This window comes from Protopterus annectens, chromosome 3.part1 (assembly GCF_019279795.1).
Source record: "Protopterus annectens isolate FY-2018-M chromosome 3.part1, PAN1.0, whole genome shotgun sequence".
NCBI classification, from domain to species: domain Eukaryota; kingdom Metazoa; phylum Chordata; order Ceratodontiformes; family Protopteridae; genus Protopterus; species Protopterus annectens.
The window spans coordinates 1,855,211,249-1,855,237,895 of NC_056732.1; the positions used below are offsets into that span (position 1 = coordinate 1,855,211,249).

General features: G+C 35.0%; 1 protein-coding gene across 3 annotated transcripts in view; it reads left to right on the forward strand.

Annotated features, from left to right (window-relative positions):
- Positions 1-26,647, forward strand: part of LOC122798765 (zinc finger protein 93-like) — a 276,097-nt gene that overhangs the window by 135,906 nt on the left and 113,544 nt on the right. For all 3 annotated transcript variants that reach the window (XM_044067876.1, XM_044067874.1, XM_044067873.1), the window contains 2 exons: positions 18,770-19,107; positions 19,496-19,726. In XM_044067876.1, the coding sequence (XP_043923811.1) occupies positions 18,784-19,107; positions 19,496-19,726 (555 nt within the window). In that variant the 5' untranslated portion in view covers positions 18,770-18,783. The remainder of the gene's footprint in view (positions 1-18,769; positions 19,108-19,495; positions 19,727-26,647) is intronic.

The window sequence follows — 26,647 nt, forward strand, 5'->3', positions numbered from 1 at the left end:
CCCTGTGTTCACGTGGGTTTCCTTTGGGTGCTCCGGTTTCCTCCCATGTTACAAAGACATGCGTGTCTGGAGTGTTTCTCCCCAGGCCTCTGCTGAAAATTGGCTCATTCCAAGTCGGACTTTCCTGGTAAACAAATATTAAATAAATAACTTCTCCCATTTTGATGCCTTGCAGATGTTTTTTGTATATAGAAATGTTAGTAAACAAACTGTCTAATTTACATGCACAAATATTAGATTCAAGAAAAACATTGATATTATCTAGGTCCTTCAAAATCTCACCGTGTATTTCAGATTCAGTAGGTAAAAAATACCTAATCAGCAGCTGTCTATACACTTAAAACGCATCTCTAAATTGAAAAGTTGCCACTCCTTCAGTAAGTCCAGAAATGAATTCCTATATGTAGGCATTTTACAAATATGTAAGCCTCTAGGTGCAACTTTAAACTTCAGGCAAGCCTGAAAGTGGAGTCTCTGCCACTGTAAACACTTGAAGATATATAAATTATTCTTAAGACATCTAAAATAACTTTAAATTCATTTGGTTCAGTCTCAAGCTGATGTAAATCCAAACTGGAAGCATTTATGTCAAAGAAAAGTAATGGATTACTATCCACAGCTGAAAAACGATCAAAACGATTGGTAGGTAAAGAACCATCAACTCTCCTGCCATTCGCTATGTAATCCCATTCAGGAAGTCCGCCTTCCGCCATGCTCCAGCTTTGTAAAAATAATAAGTGTCAACAGAAATCCGAAGAGAGGGAGCAGGAACACAAATGAAACTAAGTAAAAACAAAAACTATAAAAAGTCTATATGGCAGAAAAATACTAAAAATACTTTAATAAAATAAACAAGCGCTTTTGCAATACAGTTGCTGCATCAAATCTAACAATGCAATTAAAACCCACTGCTTAAATAATAAAATCAATTAAAACAACCAATGATCTCCTCAGCCCTCCAGATCTAAGAGCTGGCTTTAAAGGGGCATTGCCATTTAGTCCACTGCCCATATTTGCAGCAAGCAAAAGAATCCATTTTATTTCTAGGCACTCTGTACAAGTCCTAACATCACCTCCTGTAACAGAAACCCTATACTTTCCTGACATCATAAATTTTAATCTATGTGAGGCCCCCTTTTTAATAGCATATTTGTCTAGTGCATTCCTGGGATAGCCCTTATTAATTGCGTACACATGCTCTTTTATATGATCCCTTAGACATCTGATAGTTTTACCAACATAATAGGAGCCACAGATCTCACAAAGAACCAAATAAACCAAATCTTTGAAGTTGCACTCTGCATACTGTTCAAACACAAACACACGTCCACTCAAGGGATGAATAAAACAATTGTCTGTCCAAATATAGCTGCATATATTTCAAACTCCACAAGGATGTGTCCCAACCCTTCTATATTTCCAGACATCTGTACGTACATTACTAGAAGTTTTTGTTTTGTAGCAAAGCATCCTTCTTAAAGAAGGATTATTTCTAAAATGAACATGGGTTCATCATCTAAGACCTCTCTCTATTTAGGAACAGACAAAAGAACCTTCCAGTGCTTCTTAATAATGTTACATACTGAACTAACATCACTCAAGTATGTTAAGGACATCCTGAAATGGTTATCATGACTACTTGTACCACTAATACATACTTCACTGGTATTGAAATATGGTCTAGCCCTATCTTGTCTATGTAATAAAACATCCCTCTGCATCTGTACTATATCTAAATCAGAGTATTCACGCTGCTTGTATTCATTCAGTAAGGCATCAGAAGAAGCATACATATCACTATTTCTAGTGTGTAGTCTTGCAACCCTAAAGAATTGTCCCCTCATAGCATTCAACTTAAATTTTTTAGGATGCATGCTGCGGATATGTAATTTATTATTAACTTTACAAGTTTTCTTGAATAAAATAATGTCTAATCTACTTCCATTTCTTAGATTGCGTACATCTAAGAAATCAATAGATGAATCAGAACTATTATATTATATGTAAATTTAAGAAAACATGTGGTACGCTGTAAGTACTCAAAAAACAAAACAACCTCATCAGCCATACCAGCCCATAGAAAAAAATACATAGTCCACAAAACAACTATAGTGTAAAATCTTCTCAAGAAATGGATTACATGAATCAAAAACGTACAAGGCGGGGGCGTGGCCAAGGATGAACACAGGATAGCAGCAGATTTCTTCAGCTCCACCAATTTCATTGCACTGACAGGAATTAATTACTTAAAAAATTAATTTATGAAGTAATTTTCTTTCTAAATATGTTTGTTTTATATAGTTCTTGAACTATATCTAAAAAAGAAAGGAAATTTTAACAATATTCCTGTCAGAAATCACTTTGGAAATTTTCCTGTCAGTTTATCAGTTTGAAATGAGTTCCAGTAAGACAAATTCTCAAGACTCCAGCATCAAGAAAGAACTTCAGTCTCTGATAATTATAATCCAGCAACTTACTGCTAAGATGGATAAAATAGATACTAAAATAGACACCTTCATAGAAAAAACTACAAAACAAATTGACTTGTTACATACAGACCTGCAACAACAGAAGATCCAGATGACAGGCATAGAAGAAGCTGTGAATGACATGGAAAATAGAATACAAGAAGAGGAAATCAACATTGAGTTTCTGCTGAAACAAAATACACATTTACAAACAAAGCTGGATGACCTGGAAAATAGATCTAGGCGCAATAACATTATGATTTTTGGACTGCCAGAAAATATTGAAGGTAACAATATTACTTCTTTTTTAACAACATGGCTCCCTAAAACTTTAGACTTACCAAAAGCATTCTCTTTTGGTATCGAAAGAGCACATAGATCTATAGCTAATACTAACTCTAACAAAAACTATCCCAGATCAGTTATAGTTAGATTTCTATCATCTTTTGATAAAGAGATGGTTCTTAAATCTGCTTGGGCTAAAGCTCCTGTTAAGATTAATGAGACAACTGTGCGTTTTGACAATGACTATTCTTCCTTGGTAATAGCTAAAAGTTTTTCTGCCACTAATAAGGGAGCTTAAAAAAGCACAGTTTAAAACATTCCTTCTGTTTCCTGCCAAGCTAAAAATCTTCCTTCCTGATGGTTCTAAAATTTTTGATGACTTAGACTCTGCTTTACTGTTTATCAAAAAAAATAAGATTTTGGATAAAATAGAGGAAATGGAATGGGCTAGTCCTTCATTAAAGAGACTGGCAACTGAATCTTCGTGGAAGACTTCAGAGAAAAAGAAGAGACTAAAAAACAAATGATTTGTTCTATGTTTTTTTTTTTCCTTTTTTTTTTCTCTCATCATTTTACTTCATTATTAATCTTTTTAAATATAGTTCCTGCATTTCCAGAAAGCCACAAATATTCTGAAAAAGAATTAATCAAAGTTATTTTCTGTGTGCAAAGAAATGTTTTGTTTCATAACCAGTCAAAATATCTCAGGAACTAATAACAAGCTATTATTCAATTTGTTTCTCTTTCTGAAAAAGAGAAGTAAGGTTAGTAATTTGATACATTTTTTTTTTTTTTTTCCTTTTCTTCTTTTCTTTGTTTAAACAATGACATTCTATTTAGATTATGTAGTGGGTAAAGGGTGGGGGAGGGCAGGGAGAGAAGAGTAATGAAAATATGATAAATGGAATAATAACATATTTATTCCTTGTAAAAAGTTTATATGTTCTTCAAATGCTATTCCTAATTATACTTTCTTGATTATACTGCTTATGCTTGTTTGCAAATAATCTGTCATGCTTTAATTAATAATAATTAGAACTAAATAATAGAGATAATATGTTTTATTTTTAACTCTATTAATATAAACAGTAAGTAATATTCCATTGTATATACTTTTTATAGCTTTCTCTTACATTTTTTATATTTCTGCTTTACACTCTTATTTTCTACTCTCTTTTTCTTTTCTTTATTCTTTCTCCTTATTTTTTTTTTCATATTAATATATAGAAATGCTTTTGATCATACAGGCACAGTAAATAATAAGATTTGCATAAAAATTGAGTTGGGGCAAAAATATTGAGTTTTATTACTTATTAATAACTTTGGGCTTAATTTCACTTACATAGAGGCTGTAATAACCTGTAAAATACATTGCGAAGGTTTTGTCATGTTTAGATGCATTTACACTGCTAAATGAATGTTTGTCACTAGTTTTTAACAAGTTTCCCGCCAAAATGTTAAGGGAGACAATCTGGGATGTGGGTTATCTCGTGAACAGTGTCCTCGAGTTGTTTTAAAAGCTTCAACTCTCAGAATTCACGCAGAGAAGCTGAAAGCAGTCAATTTGACCTTTGACCCAGAAATCACACTGACACATCGCAGATTCAGAAAGAACACTCTACCAGGAAGTAGAACTGATGCAAATGCGACTATGTGAAGGAAAATGAACTCTTTAACATTTAAATGTGAGTTATTTTATATAATTACTTAAATATTTATGTTATAATTTATAAAATATGTCAGTTATAATGATTTTAAATGATGCAGTTTCTTGTAGTTAGTAAATGTCTTATTTTAGAAGGCATAGAAAATGAAACATTTATTCAAGTGTTTTTGAAAGCCTACTTGACTGCAGCATACTAATTTATGTTAAAAACTTATGATCCAAACATATACATTACTATAACTCATTTAATTCATCTGATTGACAAGCATAAATAACTTTATAACTCTATTCTGGAAGAAATTGTCATGTGATATATTTAAAGCAGCAGTATAGATATACAAAATACAGATGGCTTTCTCTACAATAATGCAAGTGTTTATGAGAATTTGCATAACTATGCAGTATGATTTATAACAATTTCTATAAATATAATATTTTATTCTATTGACAATAATGAGTATGAGTAAAATGCTCATATACAAGCAATTCAAGGTTTTTTTTTTTGGAAGCTGTTGACTGCATTTACATGACAGAAAATAGATGCATCTTAATATATGTAATGTCTGAACCATATTAGCCAAAGTGTTTGATTTAAATGAATGTTAGAACTCATTTTTACATACTTTGAATAAATTAATATGTAAATATGCCTTCCTTTTTTTTTTTTTTTTCTCTCTTTCTTTCACTCTCTCTCCCTCTTTCACGTCTTTTATTTCTCTCTCTCCTCTTGGTTCCTAATATCAAGTTTATTTGAATGCTATTTGAATACAAGTGTATTATATTACACAGATGTATATAGTAGTATGAATAGTTTTAAAAAAAAGTTTATTTTAGTTTATATGATGATGTTTTATCAAATGTGTAGTCTTGTCTTGCTAGATAATCGAATTGAAAGCTGTTAATTTAAGTTAAATATAACCAGTATTAAATTGATAAGGTGGTAGCTGAGGTACTGCTGCTTAGGGTAGGGGGTTAACTTGAGTAGTAAATACTACTCTAAGTTGGAGTTTTTAACTCCAGGCTGGATGCAAGGTTTAATCCTTACATTATTTTCACTTGTTCATTGTTATATGTATATAGTTTTGACATCCACAATACATTTTGTAAACTCATTGTCACTACAAACAAAATTGAATCCTATACAAAATCCCATAAGAGATTCAATAAATACAGCTATATTTAAAGGTACACCTAAAGGAGAAGATGTAACATTACTTATTTTGTTAATTGTTATTTTGATCATAAAATTTTAAGTTTTAAGATGCCAAATGACATCTTTAAAAGGAATTTCTTTAAACATTAATGGATTGAATAATCCGTGTAAAAGGGCAAGCCTAATAAGATACATTAATTTACATAAGGCCAACTTAGTCTTCCTGCAAGAAACCCATCTCTTGAAAAAAGATATTGATAAACTAGCCACAAACAAATATACAGTATTGGTTAGTTCAGAGCACACTCAGAAAAAAAGAGGAGTGGCTATTTTATGGAATAAAAGTATGCCCATTCCTAAAACCATTAAGTCTTATCAGGATGACATAGGAATGTTTTGTATGGTTACAATACAAATTAATGGGAAGACTTACACATTAATTAATGTATATTGGATACCTGGAATTGGTATTAATACAGTGAAACACCATCTTGATAAGATCATATCATTCTCTATAGGAGATATTATTTTAGCTGGTGACTTTAATTGTATACTACATGAAAGTGATACTACCACTATAGGATAAAGAAGAATTACACCTAATGCAAAACATTTAAATGATTTTGCTAATTCTTATCATTTAAATGATATTAATAATCAGATAGATTCAAAATCATTACCATACACCTTTTTTTCTAACAGATACAAAACTTATTCAAAAATAGATAGGGTCTTTATTTCTAACCAGATGGTAACATATTTAATTAATTCCAAAATCATTTCATGTCCTATATCTGATCATAATTCAATTGTTTTTGAGTTCATGATAAAAAATACAATGTTCAGATCAAAAGGATACCAGCATACTTAACTCAACTAAAAGACTATAAAGAATATATACTTTCAGAAGTACAACATTTTTTAGACATAAATAATACTCCTGAAGTCTCCATTGTCTTTGTTTGGGATGCCTTAAAATCATATCTATATGTACAAAGTATCAGATGGTATAATAATAAAAGGAAATCTTGGGATAAGGAATTGTTAGATATTCAAAGTAAATTAGACTCTTATAAACATAATAATAAAGAAAATATTATGGACAAGAAAGTTATTGAAGAAATAAACAAACTAAATGAGAAGTACAAAGAAATTTTAACTCATAAAGTTAAAATAACTTTAGAGAAATACAAGTTTTTGTCTTACTCAATAAGTCCCAAATACTTACATAGACTTAAAAATAAAACAAAAAGGTTGAATAAACAAAATCATATCAAAGAAATCTTTTCTCTAAGGAAAAGAAGAATGTTTCTAGTCTACCAGAAATACTAGATGAATTTAGAAATCACTTTCACAAAATTAACCATAATAACATTAACATGGAACCTAAAGATAAAATAAAGGAGTTTATAACCACAAACATGAATAAAAAGCTTAATAAACAACAGATTAAACTATTGGACAAAAGTATTTCATATACAGAGGTTATTACACAAATAAATAAGCTTAAATCAAACAAAGCACCGGGTAATGATGGTATTATACCAGAGATATATAAAATCCTTTCTAAAAGTACATATTCATTAATACATAAGGTTTTATTTTGGCCCAAACTGAGTTAATACCCCCCCCCCCATCTTGGCAATATACATTTATTTCGCCAATTTTAAAACCTAATAAAGATCCAACTAGATGTACTTCATATCGGCCCATCTCATTACTTAATGTTGATTATAAAATGTTTATGAGTATTTTTGCTGATAGATTGAAGACAATTATCCCCGGCATTATAGATATAGATCAGACAGGCTTCATTGTAAACAGAAATACTTTTGATAATATAAGAAGAACTTTAACATTAATTGATTTTTCAAATAGGAAAAAGAAAGATTTAACACTTATTAGTCTTGATATAAGTTCAGCATTTGATTCAGTAAGTTGGGACTATCTGTTTACCTTACTGAAGTGCACAAACTTCTCAGATGCATTTGTAAATCTAATTGAGCATTTATACAAAGGAACATTGGCTTATATTAAGATAGGGACATATGTCTCACAAAAAATACCCATTTTTAAAGGTACAAAACAAGGATGTCCACTTTCTCCACTATTATTCACTTTAGTAATGGAGCCTTGGGCTAATTTGATCAGAAACAGTACTGACATAGAGGGTTTTGAAATAGATGAAAATACAACATCCAAAATTCAACTTTTTGCAGATGACGTTCTAATTACATCAGCAGGATCTAATTCTTCTATGCAGTCTCTATTTGACAAAATGATGAATTTTAAAAGTATTTCTGGTTTAATATTCAATGAAGAAAAAACTAAAATACTACCTATATATACACGAAAAAATATTCTCATTAGTGATTTTACTAAATATGTACCCAATTCAGGCCAGATAACTTATTTAGGTATAATACTATCTAAAGATATTAAATCTATTATATATAATAATTATAATACCTGTTTTCTTAATATACAAAATCTTTTTAATACCTGGAATAATATGTTTTTACTATGGAGGAGAGACTTACAATTATTAAAATGATAATATTCCCCAAAATTTTATACTTAATACAATCAATAATACTTCCACCTACAAAAGTAATTATCAAGAAACTGAATACACTAATGTTAAATTTCCTATGGGCACCTAATAGACCTAGGATTGCATTAAAGAAACATACTAATAGCTGGTCTCAAGGGGTATTTCTTTTCCAGACTTTAATTTATATACTATCTCTTCTATTGTAAAAGTTATTACTTTATTAATAGATCAGTCATATGTCGCAAAATGGAAAGATTATTGGGAGCTAATTAGTATGCACTTCATGAAAATCTCTTTAACACATAAAAATATGATTGTAAATAACTCCATGTTATGGTTACTAAAGGAATTTTGTACTTCACCTATTACACCTAAACATATGGTTTGTTACCCATTAAATATTATTATTAGCTATCGTAACTTTATATTCATGCACCCTAAGTATAGGAAATGGATTTTTATTATATTCCCTATAATGTATACTCAGGGTATGCTTTTGTCATCTACTTCTGAAGGAACTCATTTAGCTATAGATAATGATCTAAAGTACTGGTATCAGTTGATATCTGATAATAAAGTTAAAAATCTAGATTTCTTAAAACAAGAATTTGATCTAAGAGAAACTTGCTGGTTAGAGGTTCAGACCTTTAGACAACATCTCATTAATAAAATAGATCTAATGTCTATAACAGTTAAAGAATCTATTCCAACACTGATTGATTACTTGAGATTAAGTTTACAACATAAAGTTTCTGATAAAGGTAAACTTTCATACATACATAAAATTATCAGACAAGAAACTTTTTACAGTGTAGATACATACTGGAATTATTTCACTTCTATTAATGGGGACCCACCAAATCAACAAGATAAACAATATATATTGAAATCTGCCTATAGAACTATGTCTTCCATTGTCTGGAGACTTTATACATGGAAATGTTTACATAGATCTTTTTATACACCTTTGATGATGAATAAAATAAATAATAAAGATAATCTATGTAAGAGATGTAATGTAGAAATTAATGCTGACTGGGCTCATATGTTTTATGACTGTATAAAATTGAAAGAATACTGGAAGTCAATTAATGAATTTTTGCAGGCTCTTTTTACAGATAATTTCATTATTTCTAAATCTCTTATATTATTCAACACACCTGTACCTCAAAGTGTTAAAAAGGTTAAGCTTCCCTTGTTATGGTCTATTCTAGCAGTGGCTAGGAAAATAATAACCAGAAATTGGATTTCAGATACACCTCCTTCATTCAATGAATTTAAAAATGTTATGAATATAGTGTGCCATATGGAAATAAACACAATTAGGTCAAGAACAACTAGAAAAACTTCTTATTATATTGTATGGGATAATTTACAAAATCTGTTAAAAAAATCTTAATTTCAATAGTATGGTATTTTAGTTTAATTAATTGATCTGATTGTAGTGGATGTCTTTGCAAATACTTTGGTTGTTTTGTTGAATGTTATAATCATATTTATTTTTAATTACTTGTATAAAATTGTTATGATATTTCTTTTGTATGTTAAAACAATAAACCTGTTTTGAAAAAAAAAACGTACAAGGCTTCCCAGTGGGCAAGCATGGCAATGCCCCTTTAAAGACAGCCCTTAGATCTAAGAGGGCTGAGAAGATGATTGGTTGCTTTAATTGATTTTATTATTTAAGCAGTGAGTTTTAATTGCATTGTTAGATGTCATGAAGCAACTCTGTTGTGAAAGTGCTCATCTGTGTTTGTTTTATTTTATTAAAGTACTTTTAGTATTTTTCCACCATACTGACTTTTTGTAGTTTTTATTTTTCATTTATGTCAGTGTTCTTGCTCCCCCTCTTCGGATTTCTGTTGACATCTTTTATTTATTTTGTAGCATCATCCTTGGAGATGGTACAAAGCTCCTTGATGATAGGCTTATACCAGCGTGGGACATGTAATCTGAGAGCTCCAAAATGTCTGCCTTCAAATAGTCTAGGAAGGTACATCTCAGGTTATTTACAGCCACATGGACTATGACACAGTGATACTGTCACTTGCAATCCGGTGACCTGAGTGCATGTGTGATTTGGCGGATCCTGGCCCCTGACATGTAACCGATCATGACGTTCTTATTTACAGCAATTGCTCTGTCCAATCTGTATTCATGTAATTCAATACCAGTTAGTGTTTGTTGCATGAGTCATCTTGTTTTTTAATCTGTGAGCAATGCAGGTTTTATTCTGTTGATTTTATGCATTTGTTAACTGTGAAAGACTGTTGAACACACGTGTCCCTCTTCAGGGGTGACCTGGGAACACTGCCTGGTTATGTGACTTGCTTAGTGTCACACAGTAAGCAAATAAAGGTGGAAATAATCAAACCCTGTACCCTGGGACTAAAGGGAGTAGCTTATTAACAGCTCAAAGCCTTAACATGTCTTTGCTAATTGCCAGAGAAGTAACGATTATAAGTGGTCGGACTGATGTTATTTGTTAGAGTGTGTTCTAGAAACCTGACATGCTGAGGTTGCCAGAAAAATCATTAATCTAGTAATTAGAGAGGTCAGCAATTTGTTACCAAGGTTCGCAAAATAAATGATGCTATGATTACCCAAAGAATTAGGTCTTACTGATACTGACAACTGTTTCCATAAATAAATGTGAGATATACCCAAGTTTATTTCTTATTCATATTTTGCTGTTTTGCAGTTGCTTACATGTTTGAATTGCTTACTTATTAACAGTTATTCTAGAAGAAACGCTCTCAGTGCCCCATAATAGGGAATCATCTATAATCAGCACTAGTTTGAATGAAGGATGTTGGGTAGGGGTGTTGAGTTGGCTTGATATTTTGGTTCAGGTTAATTAAGCCATGTAGGGGTCTAGTTTCGCCACTCTGAAGGCCCTTCATCTTTTCCTAATATCAATGTCTCTGATAGGAAAATTGAGTCACCACCTGAAGGGTAAACAAAGGGGTAATAGTTAAAAATATTTATAAATGGAGCATTGCTTAAAAAAATCCACTCATTAAATCCTCAAGACAGAAATTGTTTAAAAAATCCATCAAAGAAACTAGTTGCCTGAATAACAAAAGCATTTATTTGCTTTTGTTTACCGGGAAAGTCCATCTGGGAATTAAAATGCTAATTTTCCACAGAGGCCCAGGGAGAAAAGCTTCAAAACAAGGACAGAAATTCATTTTTTGGCAATTCAAAAGAAAAACGGTCAAAACATTATTTACAAAGTATTTCAAAGCAGTCAACAAACATTATTTACAAGATGAAGGAAATACATGTCAGGATATTGTGAGTAAGTGTGAGTAGAATCCTACTTTGTCAATAGACTTGTGTAGTATCCATAATGAACAGAGTTAGAATTGTATACTTCAGATAGTAGATGTGATACAACTGCATAGTTTATTAGTTGCCAGGTTATATTTTAGGTCAGATTTGAATTTTGTTCCAGGTTATTTAAAAGCCTGATGTGGTTTGTAAGTTTGTTGCCTTGGAGATGGCGACAGACAATAATGGGGTCAAACACAACTAGTAGTATTTGATATTACCTAATAATGAATTTTAAGAATTTACAGAAGTTTAAATGTATAAGTTAAATGAGTCTGTGAAAACAATTTGATCAGTTGTTTGCCTGTTTAATTAAACTCAGTCATGCAATCAAAAGAAAACAACCAAAAATACATCATGGGAAGAACATGAAATTAATTGTAACTGGCAGGACACCCCTCAGTTTTTAAAGATCATGTGTGTACTCGCACATTTAATAAATGACTCTGTAATCTTTGTTAGTGGCAGGTCTACAAGCATACCTTTTTAATTATTTCCGCATTGCAGTTTTCGTCAGAGCTTTGCTGCAGCATGCTCCGCCCTCCAGCATTTCATTTGTAGGAAGCTCTCCTTCGCTGTTGATGTGATTACATCATGTGTGGGCTAGAAGCATCCATTCTGTGACTGAGAGACGTCCTTGAAGCAATAGGCAGTGTGTACTGTGGCAGTCATTGCATTCAACTTTTTTAGCATTTTTTGTTGTTGATCAAGTCAGTGAAAATACTTTTTTTTCCATTTTATTACTGAGTGACTTTTTATACTGCTGTGACAATGTACATAAGCAAATACTACAATAAGTATCTTCTAAAAGTACAATTGATACTTAGCTGTACTACATGGGGTATTTCCTGGTTTACATGGTTGAAAGCAAACAACAAGCTTTAGTACAGTTGAGAGACTCTATGTGCAAAGTTAAAGATAACAGTTCAACAGTAACAGTATTAAAACAAGTATGCATTTTGCCTAAACAAATTTCACATTTCCCTTAATGAAAGCAGACCTCACAAGGTGTGTGTGTGTGTGTGTGTGTGTGGGGGGGGGGGGGGGGTAGATCATTATGGGTATATCTTAATCTGCATGTCTGCAGGCAAGCAGCAGTGAATTTACAGATGTAAACAGCAGATCATAAGAGCAAAGACAGCACAACACAAAAGTACTGCTCACAAAAAAAATATGTGCAACGTAGGTAGTGGTGGTGATCTGCTGTGGCGACCCCTAACTGGGAAAAGCCAAAAGAAGAAGAAGAAAGTAGGTAGTGGTGGTGATCCGCTGTGGCGATCCTAACTGGAAAAAGCCAAAAGAAGAAGAACAAAGTAGGTAGTGGTGGTGATCCACTGTGGCGACCCTAACCGGGAAAAGCCAAAAGAAGAAGAAGAAAGCAGGTAGTGGTGGTTATCCGCTGTGGTGACCCTAACCGGGAAAAGCCAAAAGAAGAAGAAGAAAGTAGGTAGTGGTGGTGATCCACTGTGGTGACCCTAACTGGGAAAAGCCAAAAGAAGAAGAAGAAAGTAGGTAGTGGTGGTGATCCACTGTGGCGACCCTAACCGGGAAAAGCCAAAAGAAGAAAAAGAAAGTAGGTAGTGGTGGTGATCCGCTGTGGTGACCCCTAACTGGGAAAAGCCAAAAGAAGAAGAAGAAAGTAGGTAGTGGTGGTGATCCACTGTGGCGACCCTAACCGGGAAAAGCCAAAAGAAGAAGAAGAAAGTAGGTAGTGGTGGTGATCCGCTGTGGTGACCCCTAACTGGGAAAAGCCAAAAGAAGAAGAAGAAAGTAGGTGGTGTTTTTTATTTTCATTTACATGTATTTGCTCGTTTTGCTTGTTTGCTGGTTAAGGCTCCGGGCTACATTCTAGTTCCAGTGCAGATAACAGGCAGAGTTTAGGTACAGATGCTGTATATACGCTGCAGAGAAATTTGATAGCAAAATCACAAATAAAGCTACTGTTGCCCTTGCTGGCATGTGATCTAGTAGCCGATCTAGTAGCCACATGTACTCAAAAAAGTTAGAGAAAAAGTGCTGCAACATACTTCATCCAGATTGTTAAACACTTCAGTCGGTCTTTTAAAACAGTTCAGATTAAATATTTAACCTCTTCTCACTGATCTGTGGTGACCACTGATCGCTGTTAATGCTCCACTGTGTGACTACAGCTTAATGGTTTCTGTGGTGACCACTGATCACTGTTAATGCTCCGTTGTGTGACTACAGCTTAACGGTTTCTGTGGTGACCGCTGATCGCTATTAATGCTCCGCTGTGTGACTACAGCTTAATGGTGGTAAGAGGAATGTAATAAAAGATAAACAACTTTCCCTATGTCAAACGAGTGCTTATCAAGCATACTGGTCCCCAAATTTAGAGCATAACCATAGTGATCCATGCACTACAAATCATTATCTTTCAAACATCAGGCGTAAAATGCATCACAGAACAATAAGATCATGGGATCATCCACACCTCAGATTGTGTACATGAAAGTTGACACAGGCTTACTGAGAGCTTCTGCTCTAGACCCACCTGTTTTACAACTAGACCTGCTCAGAGGTGTGCACAGTAGGTTGCTATACCTCGTGTGTGGATGTGGTAGGGGTGAGAACAGTGAGGTTACTATTTCTTAAAATCTCCTGATAGTCAAACCTCTGAGGTTTGCTATGAAAGTCACTGTAACTTTTTTGGACTGAGGAAAGTGCGGTCATTATTTCTCTAATTTGTTCACAATTAAATCACAGAGGTATGCACAGAAGGTGCTTATGTGGGTCTGTAATGCTATGACCATTATTTCTTTCATTTTTCCCACAACCAAACCTCAGAGGAATGTACACAAGATCATTATAGCTTGTGTAGGTTCAGTGTACTGTTTACGAGCAACAAGTTGGAATACATAACTGTGATCTTATCTCACAATCACATATCAGTGTGTACAGATGGTTATCTTTGTGGGGTGGAGTAAGTAGGCTTATTGTGAATATACATCTGAGATCAATAATTTAAAATGTGTTTTATATTCTGGTTGTCAAACAGATGCATAGAAGATAGCTGTCTTTTTGAGGTGGGGAGTAGATATTGTATGATGTGTGAAAGTAGAAACTTGAAATATGACTTGAGGCCATTTGTTCATTCATTTTCAACTCAATCTAACATCAGAGGAATACACAGACGGTGATTATCATTTTATTCATTTGACAAGGAAATAGACACTGTTATAAGACATGATTCATGTGTCATTGCACACATTTAGCTTTTGAGTTTATTTGACCTACTTTTTGTCAATTTGGATCATTATGCAACGTGCACAACTTATTTCTTCCTTCAAAGAAAAAATAAGACTAAAAATACTTTACGTAGTCATGTTTTTTTTTTTCTTTTTTTTTATGAAGGCCGTAATTTTAATAAAATGGGGAAGAAAAGGTTGCAAAATGTACTTCAAAGCATTTAGGACACAGTGTCTTTTCAGGCCCACGCAAGCTGCAGTTATTACAGTGCAGTCTTGCCATGTAGGGAGTGCTGAAAGGATACAGTAAGGAAATGAAGAACTAGATACAAATTTTTATTTTTAGCCACAGTTCTTATTCAGGCTATCTTTGGGTCTAAGGATTTGAAACTATGCCATGAACTGCACCTTGTAGCATCTAGAACCCAATGGTGTGTTGGGAGTTTGAGAACTGTGGGTTAATTTGGTTATTTCCTCTGCATTTATTAAGGTGCAGTCTTGGCCAGCGAGGACATACTGAAAGAATGCCAAAAATTATAAAAAAAAGTATGAGAAGGCAGGAAATAAAATGATGTGGCAAGGCCAGGATGTGAGGAAACTAGGCAGCACACTAGGGATATGCTGGGGGGATCTGTGTACAGCAACAAGGCGATGGAGTCCTTTAATAGGGTTTCATTTCACTAAAGCCCTGGATCAGACTACTCAGTACTGACAGGGACTGCACCATTCAAGTACATCACACAGCTTATTAACCAGTGTTTGTTACACTCCATAACACGTTTTATAGGGACTGCACCATTTAAGTACATCACACAGCTTATTAACCAGTGTTTGTTACACTCCATAACACATTTTATAACATTATAACAGCTGAGTCCATAAAAAACATCCAAGATGCTTAGTTTTGTCATAATTCTGTTATACAGCAATCCTTTTTACAGTATCTTCTTAGTTTTTAAATATTTCTGGTACACAGCAGTCCTTTTTACAGTACCTTTGTAGTTTTGTCATATTTCTGGTATACAACAATTCCTTTTACAGTATCTTTATTTACTGCTATGCATCATATCCCTGGTTGGATACTACTTAGTATTAAATATGTCCTTGCAGACATACTCCTCAGGCTGTATAACCTAAGTTTAGCTACTGGTTTTGTCCCTGATGAGGGGCATACAGCACCAGTGATACCCCTCCGTAAGGGTGGCCCTATAACTGACTGGGCTAATTATAGTACAATTAGTCTTACGTGCATCATCTTCCAAAACAAGGGGTGTCTTATAAATAACCTCATAAACTGTGCTGTCAAGAATCTTCTGAGACTTGACACCCAGCAGTATGGCTTTGTGAAGGGTAGAGCCTGTGTGTTTCAACTGGGGAACTTCTTCAAAAGGGTTAGAAAGGGTTAGTTGGTGGCACTGCAGTGCATGTGGTGTAGCCTGGCCTGGCAAAGCCCTTCACCATAATTCCCTATGCTGGCATCATTGGGGCCCAGTGCTATCACATCTCCTTTTAGGTTTTTTACTTAAATCTCCAAACAGTGAGCCATGACCTCTGACTAACAAAGTTTGCAAATCACTGCAGATTGGAGGATGTTGTAATTATCTCACCTTATGACACCCCAGCTCTCCTGAATGAACTCCCTCCAGTAAACCTTGGTGTACTAAAATGGGCTCAAAATAAATGCTCTTCCCATCATACTGTATGGACAACACAACTCTGTAAAAAAAAAACTGGGTCAGGAACTTAGGTAGATGGGCAGATAGCTCCCATTCACTTTTGTCCATCATGTGATGACATTTGCCAGAAAATACTTTTATTTAACTCGCCTACTTGCCATGTGAATATCACTGTGGTCTAAAGAGGTGACCACTCCCCTAATAAGCATCATTGCTCAAGACAATTGTATAGTAAAACACCCCCTTTGGAGTGTATGTCATTGACCAAATATAACAGTTAGCAAGACCCCAAAGGTTCCTAACAAAAAAACATCACAGGCCTAAAGTTCCTGAGCCATAAAATTAGGATGGAAGCTCTATCTCTTTCTTCAGTGTCTTACAGACTTTTATGGGGAGATCTCTGTCTTGGACAGTTTTTTGGACACCCTGTTTCTCTGCAAGTTCAGTATCTCTATCAATACTAGAACCAGGGAGCTAAATCTTCACCAACAGATATTTACAGCACAGTGGTGAAGCATGCTTAAAAGACAACACCTTCCAAACCTTTGGAGTAAGCTTGCCTTTCACTGTTTTATGTTAAATATAAACTAGTGGCTAGATGTTTATCCACAAATTTACTCTGGGTTTGACTGGAATGGCTTTCCTGGACAAAAGAGGTGTTGCCTGTGGGAGGGTACTGGGAAGGTGTGAATGGTCATAAGATTATTTGGCATTGGAATATCTGTGAATCTAAATTGTTTTTATGACTTACACCCATAGCTTGTCAGGACATCTCTGCCTACCCCCATTAAGGTCATGACTAGAGTAAAGTGGGTCTTAAAAAAAGAATGAATCAGTAGTTAAATACAGCAACTTGGTTACTATCTTTGAAGTCAGTCTAGCGCCAGTGAAGTGTACCTGTGTGGAAATTTCAGCTTACAACAGTATATTACACAGGGGAGACAAGGCCAATCCTGGTACGCAGTGAGTCAAAGGCAATAAGCACGCAGGTCTTCTCCAACTTCTAGAAATCTGACTTTACTTGTCAAACATCAATGATACAAAGTATGTACATGCCTGTAATGTCTTATTGTACTTTTGTAAATTGTTTTTACTGCTCTTGGTCCTACCTGGGTTGTGACTAAAAGTGGGTCAATAGACCTGGTAAACAAACAGCAGTCAGTCAATGAATAAATAGAGCTATCCAGACTTTAACAAAATATCATTGATTTTGTCTCATATTTGTGGTGTGGTCCCTCATAAAGTGTTTCTGGTGATTCGCTCAGGATCATACCTACCAATGTCCTGAATTAAACAGAATGTCCAGATTTTGGCCTTATATTTTTGATCTGTTCCTCATAAAATGAGTGTTTTTTTTTTCTGGCAAAGCACTGAGGATTGTGCTCACTAAATAATAAAACATTTAAGTCTGTGTCATTGTAAGTGACTTATTTTGGTGTAATATCTGTCCTTAAACAGTCCTTTAGTGGGGACCAGATTCCAAAAGATCTGCGCTCGATGTAAGTGGTCACTTAAACTGAGAGCAAGTTTTTTGGAATCGGACCCAGTATATCCTTCAGAAAATGCATGCTAGTACACAATCTGTTATTCTAGCAGCTTTCTAAGTGTGTAAGAACAATACTTAAAAAACTGTCCCTGATTGGTGACCTTTATCACTCCATTATTATTTGCTTTGTCCAGAACTCTTAAGCAAAAGTTGAGAGATATGTTGAGGAGAACAGTTAGTCACTAGTGACAAACATTAAAGTTACATGCTTCTGTTGTTAACACATTGTATGTTGATGCAAAACCTGTTTTGTTAAATTTTTGAATGAATTAGTAATGGTTAAAAATTGTCCGTGGCTTTCACCCTTCACTCCACTGTAATTTTTTACTTTGTCCAAAGTTATTGAGGCAAGAAATTGATCGACATGCCTTCAGAAACACTTGGGCTGTCATTCGTGTGTCTCTATGCCATTTACTGTTTACAATCTGTGTTCATTCCATGTATTCATATGTATGCCTAAGCAGGTGACAATTTACATGTAACCAGTAATTATCTCCATGGCCTTTCGACAACCTTAGGTACCCACACAACCTGCAGTGAACTATTTACGAAGATGTATGAGGTTACTAGTGTAACAACATTAACTTTTGCATGGGGTGTTTTAATGATTAACGCTATTAAAATGTATACCTGCCATCTCAGCTCTTCCCTGGTTGTCAGACATGCCGTAGCAATGTTTGTCACATTTTCCTACCACGAACATCATGGCTAACGATGCATATTAATGTTTAAATGTAATATGGTACTGCATAACGTATCGTTGCAATGAAAATGACAAGCATATGCTTACTTCTGTTTCATTCATTTTGTCAAGCAATCACTGTACACTTTACTGATTACTCATAACAATATACGACTAGTGTTGTTTTTTTTTTTTAGATTATATTTTTGAGATGAAGTTTTGTAGTGCTTATGGCTGTAATAATGGGAGAAAATACAGAGGAAGCTGGCATCGTTTCCCTAAAAATCCTGAGCGTAGAAAAGCATGGACTCAGGCTTTGCGTCGCAAGGGATGGGAACCGGGTAAGCACACTGTCATCTGTGAAGATCACTTTGAAGAAGACCAATTTGAAATTCCTAATTTGATAATGCAATCCATCGGTTTCAAACCGCTGGTAAGAAGACTGAAGCCGGATGCCATACCCACCATTTTCTCATTTAAGCCCAAGCTTACACAACGTTCCACTTCAGCCGTACACAAGCATGAAAGATTAAAGGTATGTTCATCATCTGTCTTTCTGGTGTGCTGACCACTTCATTACTACTAGAAATAGTTTTTATTATTCATTATCATTCACTGGTACGTTCAAGAACCATGGTTGGTGTATACGTTCTGTTACTGCTTTTTATGTCCAGAGATCATCCAAAATGTTTTCCCCAGTTCAGAATTCATTGTCTTACTGGTTTTCCGTACTTTTCCATAATATATCCTTTCCTTAAAGATGTGTGAGCTCTAAGACAGAGGCATTGCTGTCATAGTTATGGGGTCGTCCACTAATAAAGTTTGTTGATATTAAACTCCATGATCGTTACTCCCATTGCTGCGATACCATGAAACGTAGTCACATACACAGTTATAATACAATTTTCCCTCTTTTCTCACAGATTCTGCAGGAGGCTGGCCTGCTGTCAAATGGTAGTACTTCCACATCCAAACAAAACCATGATGAAGAACAACATTTTGTAACAGCGCAGACTATTGGAGGCTTTCCAGAAGGCAACGAAGAATGCAGTGGTCAAGCTGTCAGCAACGTGTTTGATCGTGATTACTGTGGCACCTCAGCGACTATGGTCCGTCCCTCCTGCATGTCATCCTCCAGTCAGACTCTGTTCCCGGTATGTACATTGACAGCCATAATCTGCTTTAATCTTAATTGTTTTTTTGTTTTCAGTTACACCTAACTACTGACCAGCCAGGTATAGCTTGCCTCTCAACAGCCTTTAGGAGACCAAATGTAAGAACAAGGGTTTGAAGCTGTCCACATAGGTCTTATTTTCCACATCATATGTTATTTTTGTGAGGAATCACTGAGGATGTTCCTGTTGTGGCAGGGTCTATATTAGAAGACTGAAAACACATTCTTTCGTATGCGTCTTGGTCGAAATTAAAAGGCTGAAAATGCAAAATATCAAAGCGGCTGTTAAATGAATTCTTTCCCTGAGAAAGAATTCGCTTGGCCGCTTTGGTACTTTGCCATTTTCGGCACTGTAGTGCGGTCTCGGAGTTGGTATATTTAAGTAAGGGGTGTGGAGGACGAAGCCCCCCACTTAATATAATGTTTGAAATTGTTTTTTATTTTATTTATTTTTTTGTTGTTGGAACAGCGATTTTTTTTCCACCCCCCCAACTTAATGTAATGTTTGAAATTGCTTTTTATTTTTTTGTTGGAACAGCGATTTTTTTTTTTCCCTTGGAAAAAAAATCGCTGTTCTGACACTTCGACATTGTAAGCTTTCACTTACATAGGGTCGATTAATCACCATTCACTTTTTTACGCATTTGGTGATCTAATATAGACCCGTTGTTGCATATGCCTGGCCAGGTACATACCAAAGATGGCACTGTAATAAATGACTGGTCTTACGAGAGCAGAGTACACTGGAATAATGACACATTTGGATCTAGATGCCATACCCATTTATAAGTTGTGCAACGTGGAATAATTTCCTCCCTGCAATAGATGTATGATGGTCAAATATGAAATTACTGTCTACATGTGTTCCGAAATCCCTGACTACAGAGTCTACTTGTAGGGGTGTATTGTCAGTGTAGTAGTTTACTTGAGTGTTTGTCTTTCTGAAAGATACTGTGATGCAGTATTTGGTACAGTGTCAGTGGCTCAACAGTTACCACACTCACGTGTGGTGCAAAAGGCTGTGAGTTCTATTCCCACACCAGCTAAATCACTCACTGATACTGCAATGCAGTGTACGAGGGGTACTGCACCCCTGAGTTTGCCGTCCTTCAGATGAGACATTAAACCAAGATCCCATCTGCTTAAGTGGGTGGTGGCTCAGATAAATGAAAAAGATCCCAGAGCACCTGTTAAAAAAAGTAGGGGTCCTTTATTTATATACAAAAAGAACTTATATTTACAAATGTTTTCAAATGTACAAATGTATAAAATCTCAGAGAACCTGTTAAAAAAAGTAGGGGTCCTTTATTTATATACAAAAAGAACTCTTATTTACAAATGTTTTCAAATGTACAATATAAAGATATACAAAATATATTTACACATATTCATAATTTTCCTTATAATCATACTAAATTTTCATCCCTATTAGACTCCCACTCCTTTGTCCATAACCACTATCTAAAATCAATTTCCCATTAAAAATAATTTCATTTATTCTTTCATTTCATATAACCCATATGACATAATAGGTTCATAGGTAGGTACTAGTCTATCGGCCCTAGGGCCTATACAAGCTCAGCCAAAAAGGTACCCAGGCTTTTGCCACCCAAGAAAATGATTTTCCTGTCCCACTGTCGAGCAGAGCCACAGAAGTGATCTCCGGGGTGAATTTCCTATTTCCCATCCAATGATCAAGATTTTTCTTGAAGAGTGCTAATGAGGAGCTTTGTTTGATATAGATAGGTAGTTTACTCCAGAGTATGGGACAAGAATCTCCCCCTCCAGCATGTTCTGTTTATTGTGGTGACATGGTTTAGGTCCCTAGAGTGTGTAGCTCGGTGGGATTGGGACTTCTTTAAGTGGAGCATGTCCAACAGCACTGGGTTTGACATAGCTTTGTATGTTAGGCAAAGATCACCTCTGAGTAGGCGACATGCGACAGAGTAAAGCTGGAGTTTTTTGAGATGGTCTGCAGAGGGCATCTGTTTGAGGCTGGTAATCCTCTTTGTGAGGTATTTCTGCGGCCTTTCCAGTTGTTGTAGATGTCTTGTGAGGTACATACCAAAAGGGGCATTGTACTCTATAATGGGTCCAATGAGTGATGAGTAGAGGGGAACAATGACCTCTTTTTTCCTGGATGAGAAACCTTTTGTGATGAGGTGTGCCACGTAGAAGGATTTCCTGACTACTGTGGCGATTTGATTATCAAAGGAGAGACTACTGTTCACACTGTGTACCAAGGTCTCTTATCACACTTTCAGTGTTAAGTATACTACCACCTATGTTGTAGTTCATGGGTACAGAGTTTTTACCAAAGGGGATGACAATGCACTTTTGGCACTGAGCTTGAGGCCATGGCTTTGACACCAGGCATCTGTCTCAGTGAGGCCCTTTTGTAGGATGTCCCACATTGTTAGGAGTTTCGATTATGGCTCCTAGTTTGCAGTCATCTGTAAACTTCATTAGCCAATCTGTGTTAGCCTGTACTTCAGAGAAGTAGATACCAAACAGGAGAGGACCCAGGACTGAACCCTGTGGTACTCCACTTGTCACTGGTCTGAAGTCGGATTTGGAGTCTGCTACTTTCACAGTGTGGGTTCTGTCAGTGAGCTAGTTGGCAACCCATCTTGTGACATAGGGATGTATACCTCATAGGTTCATAGGTTTGTACTAAGCTAACTGCCCTTGCGAGCCATTTTAAGCCTAGCCAATTGTCCCTTGTGAGACTCAAACCCTGCACCTTGTGTTTGCAAGGCAAACACCTTAACCATTAGGCCACCCTCCCATCCTTTAGGCCACCCTCCTACCCTAATATTATATGTATTGCATAGGTTAGTACTAAGCTAACTGCCCTTGCGAGCCATTTGAAGCCTAGTCGATTATCCCTTGTGAGATTCAAACCCTGCACCTTGTGTTTGTAAGGTAAACACCTTAACCATTAGGCCACCCTCCCAAAAGAAACAGCGCCTGCAGTTCTTAAACTCAGGATCCCAGAAACCATAGTCAAAGCACTTAACCACTAACCCATGTGAGATTCAGCGGGCACAAAGCCTGAGGTGAGGCTATGATTGAACATGGTACTTAGAATAACTTTTTATGTACTCTTTTAAAATATTCTTTACATTTAGTCTTATAATATCCATATTTAGTTATATCCATGTTTATTTTATCCACTTTATATCTTCAAAAAAATCTTTTTTTACATAGTTTTCCCCATAACATTTTTTTATTCTTTTACATTTCAAAAACACACGTTCCGTAGTTTCTCCTTGACAAGATAAGCATATTATATCACTTTTTATATAGCATATTTTCTTTTACTGGTAATTTTTCTGTTACCAGTCTCCATGAATGAATTTATAGCACTGTCTTTTACTGTAATTAACTGGAAACAACTTAAACTGGACTGGAATGAAAGTCTTTATCCGTTAATTACTCAAACTTGTGCTGAACCGGTGCCAGTCTCTCCTTTATGGGCCAGGTCTTTTTGTACTTTCTCAATAAAGTCTGGAAACACTGTAGTTCAGCTTCTGTTGCTTAATTAGATGTTCACAATATCTGAATACTGTCTTCAGTAACAGTGCTGATAAACAATAACAGTCTGTAGAAATTCTGGAGTTCTAGTTAACAATAACAGTGCTGATAAATATATCCAAAGTTTCTGTACGTATATTCTGATTCTCCTGAATAATACCCACTGAAACAGTCTTTTCCTCCTGAATAGTATGAATATTTGACTTGACTTGTGTACTCAGACTTGAGTGTCTGTGCTGTAAAGACCCTTTCCCATATCAGTCCAAAAGTTAACTTACTGACTTCACTGACCGTGTCTGAAGTATATCCTAATAATACCAAAACCCTGTAATGTTTTGCACACTTCTTTAGCCTTGGTTTCCAAGCCTTGTCTTGCATGAGCCTCACAGTCTATCCTTTATCTAGAATTCCATTGCAAGTGCACACATATATCTTTCCCTTGGGAAAGGAACGTTCTGTATTTCTACACATCTCATGCTTAGCCAGCAATATTATCTTTTCCTTTGTAATCAATTATCTTTCCCCTGAAACTAAATGCATGCATGGAAACACAAGTCTGACTCTATATTTTCAGGCCTATTATTCTACGTTAATGTAGTATAGTGAACTCACTATAAATACCCTCAGTCTAACACTCCACAAAAAATTATGGCAGTATACTTATTACACCATTTGCTTCTTATTTTTAAAGCTGTAATTTTTTTATGTTAGATTTTCCCACGGTTTTACATGGTATAAGAATGTGACAATACTTTTCTTTCTTTATGTAGATCCACAATTTTTTAACAAAAATATCTTTTCTTGATAACATTTTATTTCTTCATTTATACACTCTTTTTCTCTTTTACTCATTTTTACCATACGCCAAAATTTATCATACTTATATTTATACAATTGTACTACTAATCTCTCATCTTTTTCATTTATCCACTTTAACACTTTATACAAATTTAATGAAACAGCAGATACCACTGGGTTAATTAGCCCTAAACCTCCTTCCTCTTTATTTACATGCAAAACTCCTCTTTACTGGGTTTAACCTAGTATCCCATATAAACGAAAAAAAAATTATCTGCAATAATTTCTTTTCAGATACTGTTGGAAACATAAATACACTTGTTAAGTATGCTATTTTTTCCTACCAGTACTTAATTTATCAAAAAAGCCTTTTTTCCTGAATGGTAATTTATATGCTCTTCAGAAAAGACAGATTTATTTTATTTCCTCCATTGTTTTTCCTCATTGAATTCTACTTATATCTTTATTCCCAAATTTTATACCTAACACAGAAATGTCATTCATTGTAAAATATATACCCCCTATCTTTACTACGTCACCTAAACCTGTACTTTTCTCTTTATGTAAAGCCACCCCTATCACCTCTAGATATTTGTTTGTGCAAATTAGTACTTGTTTTATCCAAATTGTGTTTTTTGCAATGATTAGAATGTCATCTCCATATGATAACAGAACTGGAATTCTTAACCCTTCAGGTGTTATCTACCCTACTTGCTTTATTTTGTAATTTATTTCACATACTATCACATTTATAACTAATGCAAAGAGTAGACTATTCATTTGACATCCCTGTCTTACTCCACTCTTCATATGTACTTCTTGGCTTAACCAGCCATTTACAAGTATTTTTACTTAATTATCACTATACGCAGACATATATAATTTCCTAATTTTCTCACTTATATTACAATCTTTCATTATTATAATATTGTTACTGAACTCCCTATGTGACCAAAGAATGACATTACACCGAAATATTAACATAATACTGTTGTAATTCTCCTGAACTACACAGCTATAGACTGAATGGTAAACTGTTACTGCTCAAAGATAAGATTTTTATCAATACAAACTACCAGAAGAAGTTAATCAGAGTGCTTAGTAGTATGGGGGTGTCTTGCAGCATCCCTTAAGTATTTTCTGAACTTGTTAGATCTGACCATAAAGCCACGTCCTTTGAAATTAATTTTAAACCAGAAATCGCTTACATCTTTGTTACATTTATAAATCACTGCTAGATATACTACCAACTCCTAAGTGACACATTGACAAGTGTCAGACACCAAACCCTGATAAATCCACTGAGCACTTGGAAACATACATCACTGCCCTATACAACTATGTATACAGCTGCTTAGATGTCGCCATACTATATAGTAACAAGCACAGGGGAAAACTCATGAATCAAGTCCCAGTGGTGGGACCATAATATGGCTTTTCAATAAAAGGGAGACAATTTTGGCTAAAAATAAGAAGAGGAAGTGACAGAATGACAGACCCTCGTTACTGAAATTAACAAAATAAATACTCACAGTTTCCCGTAGTTATATTCATGCTCTGAGAAGCATAGCACTGGTATGTGCTGAGCTGATTGTGAATGATGTATATACACACGTGATACAGCACAGCATGCATATTACATAGTAAATACACATAAACACATAGCACTGCGATGTGCTGAGCTGATTGTGAATGATGTATGTACACACGTGATACAGTATAGCATACATATTACATAGTAAATACACATAAACACATAGCACTGTGATGTGCTGAGCTGATTGTGAATGATGTATGTACACACATATGATACATTATAGCATGCATATTACATAGTAAATACACATAAACACATAGCACTGCGATGTGCTGAGCTGATTGTGAATGATGTATGTACACACGTGATACAGTGTAGCATGCATATTACATAGCAAATACACATGAACACATAGCACTGCGATGTGCTGAGCTGATTGTGAATGATGTATGTACACACGTGCTACAGTATAGCATACATATTACATAGTAAATACACATAATCACATAGCACTGCGATGTGCTGAGCTGATTGTGAATGATGTATGTAAACACGTATGATACAGTATAGCATGCATATTACATAGTGAATACATATTAACAAATAGGACTGCGATGTGCTGTGCTGCTTGTGATTGATGTATATGCAGACATATGATACATTATAACATACAAATTACATAGTGAATACATATAAACACATAGTACTGCAATGTGCTAAGCTAACTGTGAATGATGTATGTGCACACATATGACACAGTATAGCATGCATATTACATAGTGAATACATATAAAAACATAACACTGCAATGTGCTAAGCTGATTGTGAATGATGTATATGCACACATATGATACAGTATAGCATACAAATTACATAGTGAATACATATAAACACATAGTACTGCGATGTGCTAAGCTGATTGTGAATGATGTATATGCACACGTATGATACAGTATAGCATGCATATTACATAGTGAATACATGTAAACACACAGATGTACATACAACCACATTAGTCAAGTGCTTTTT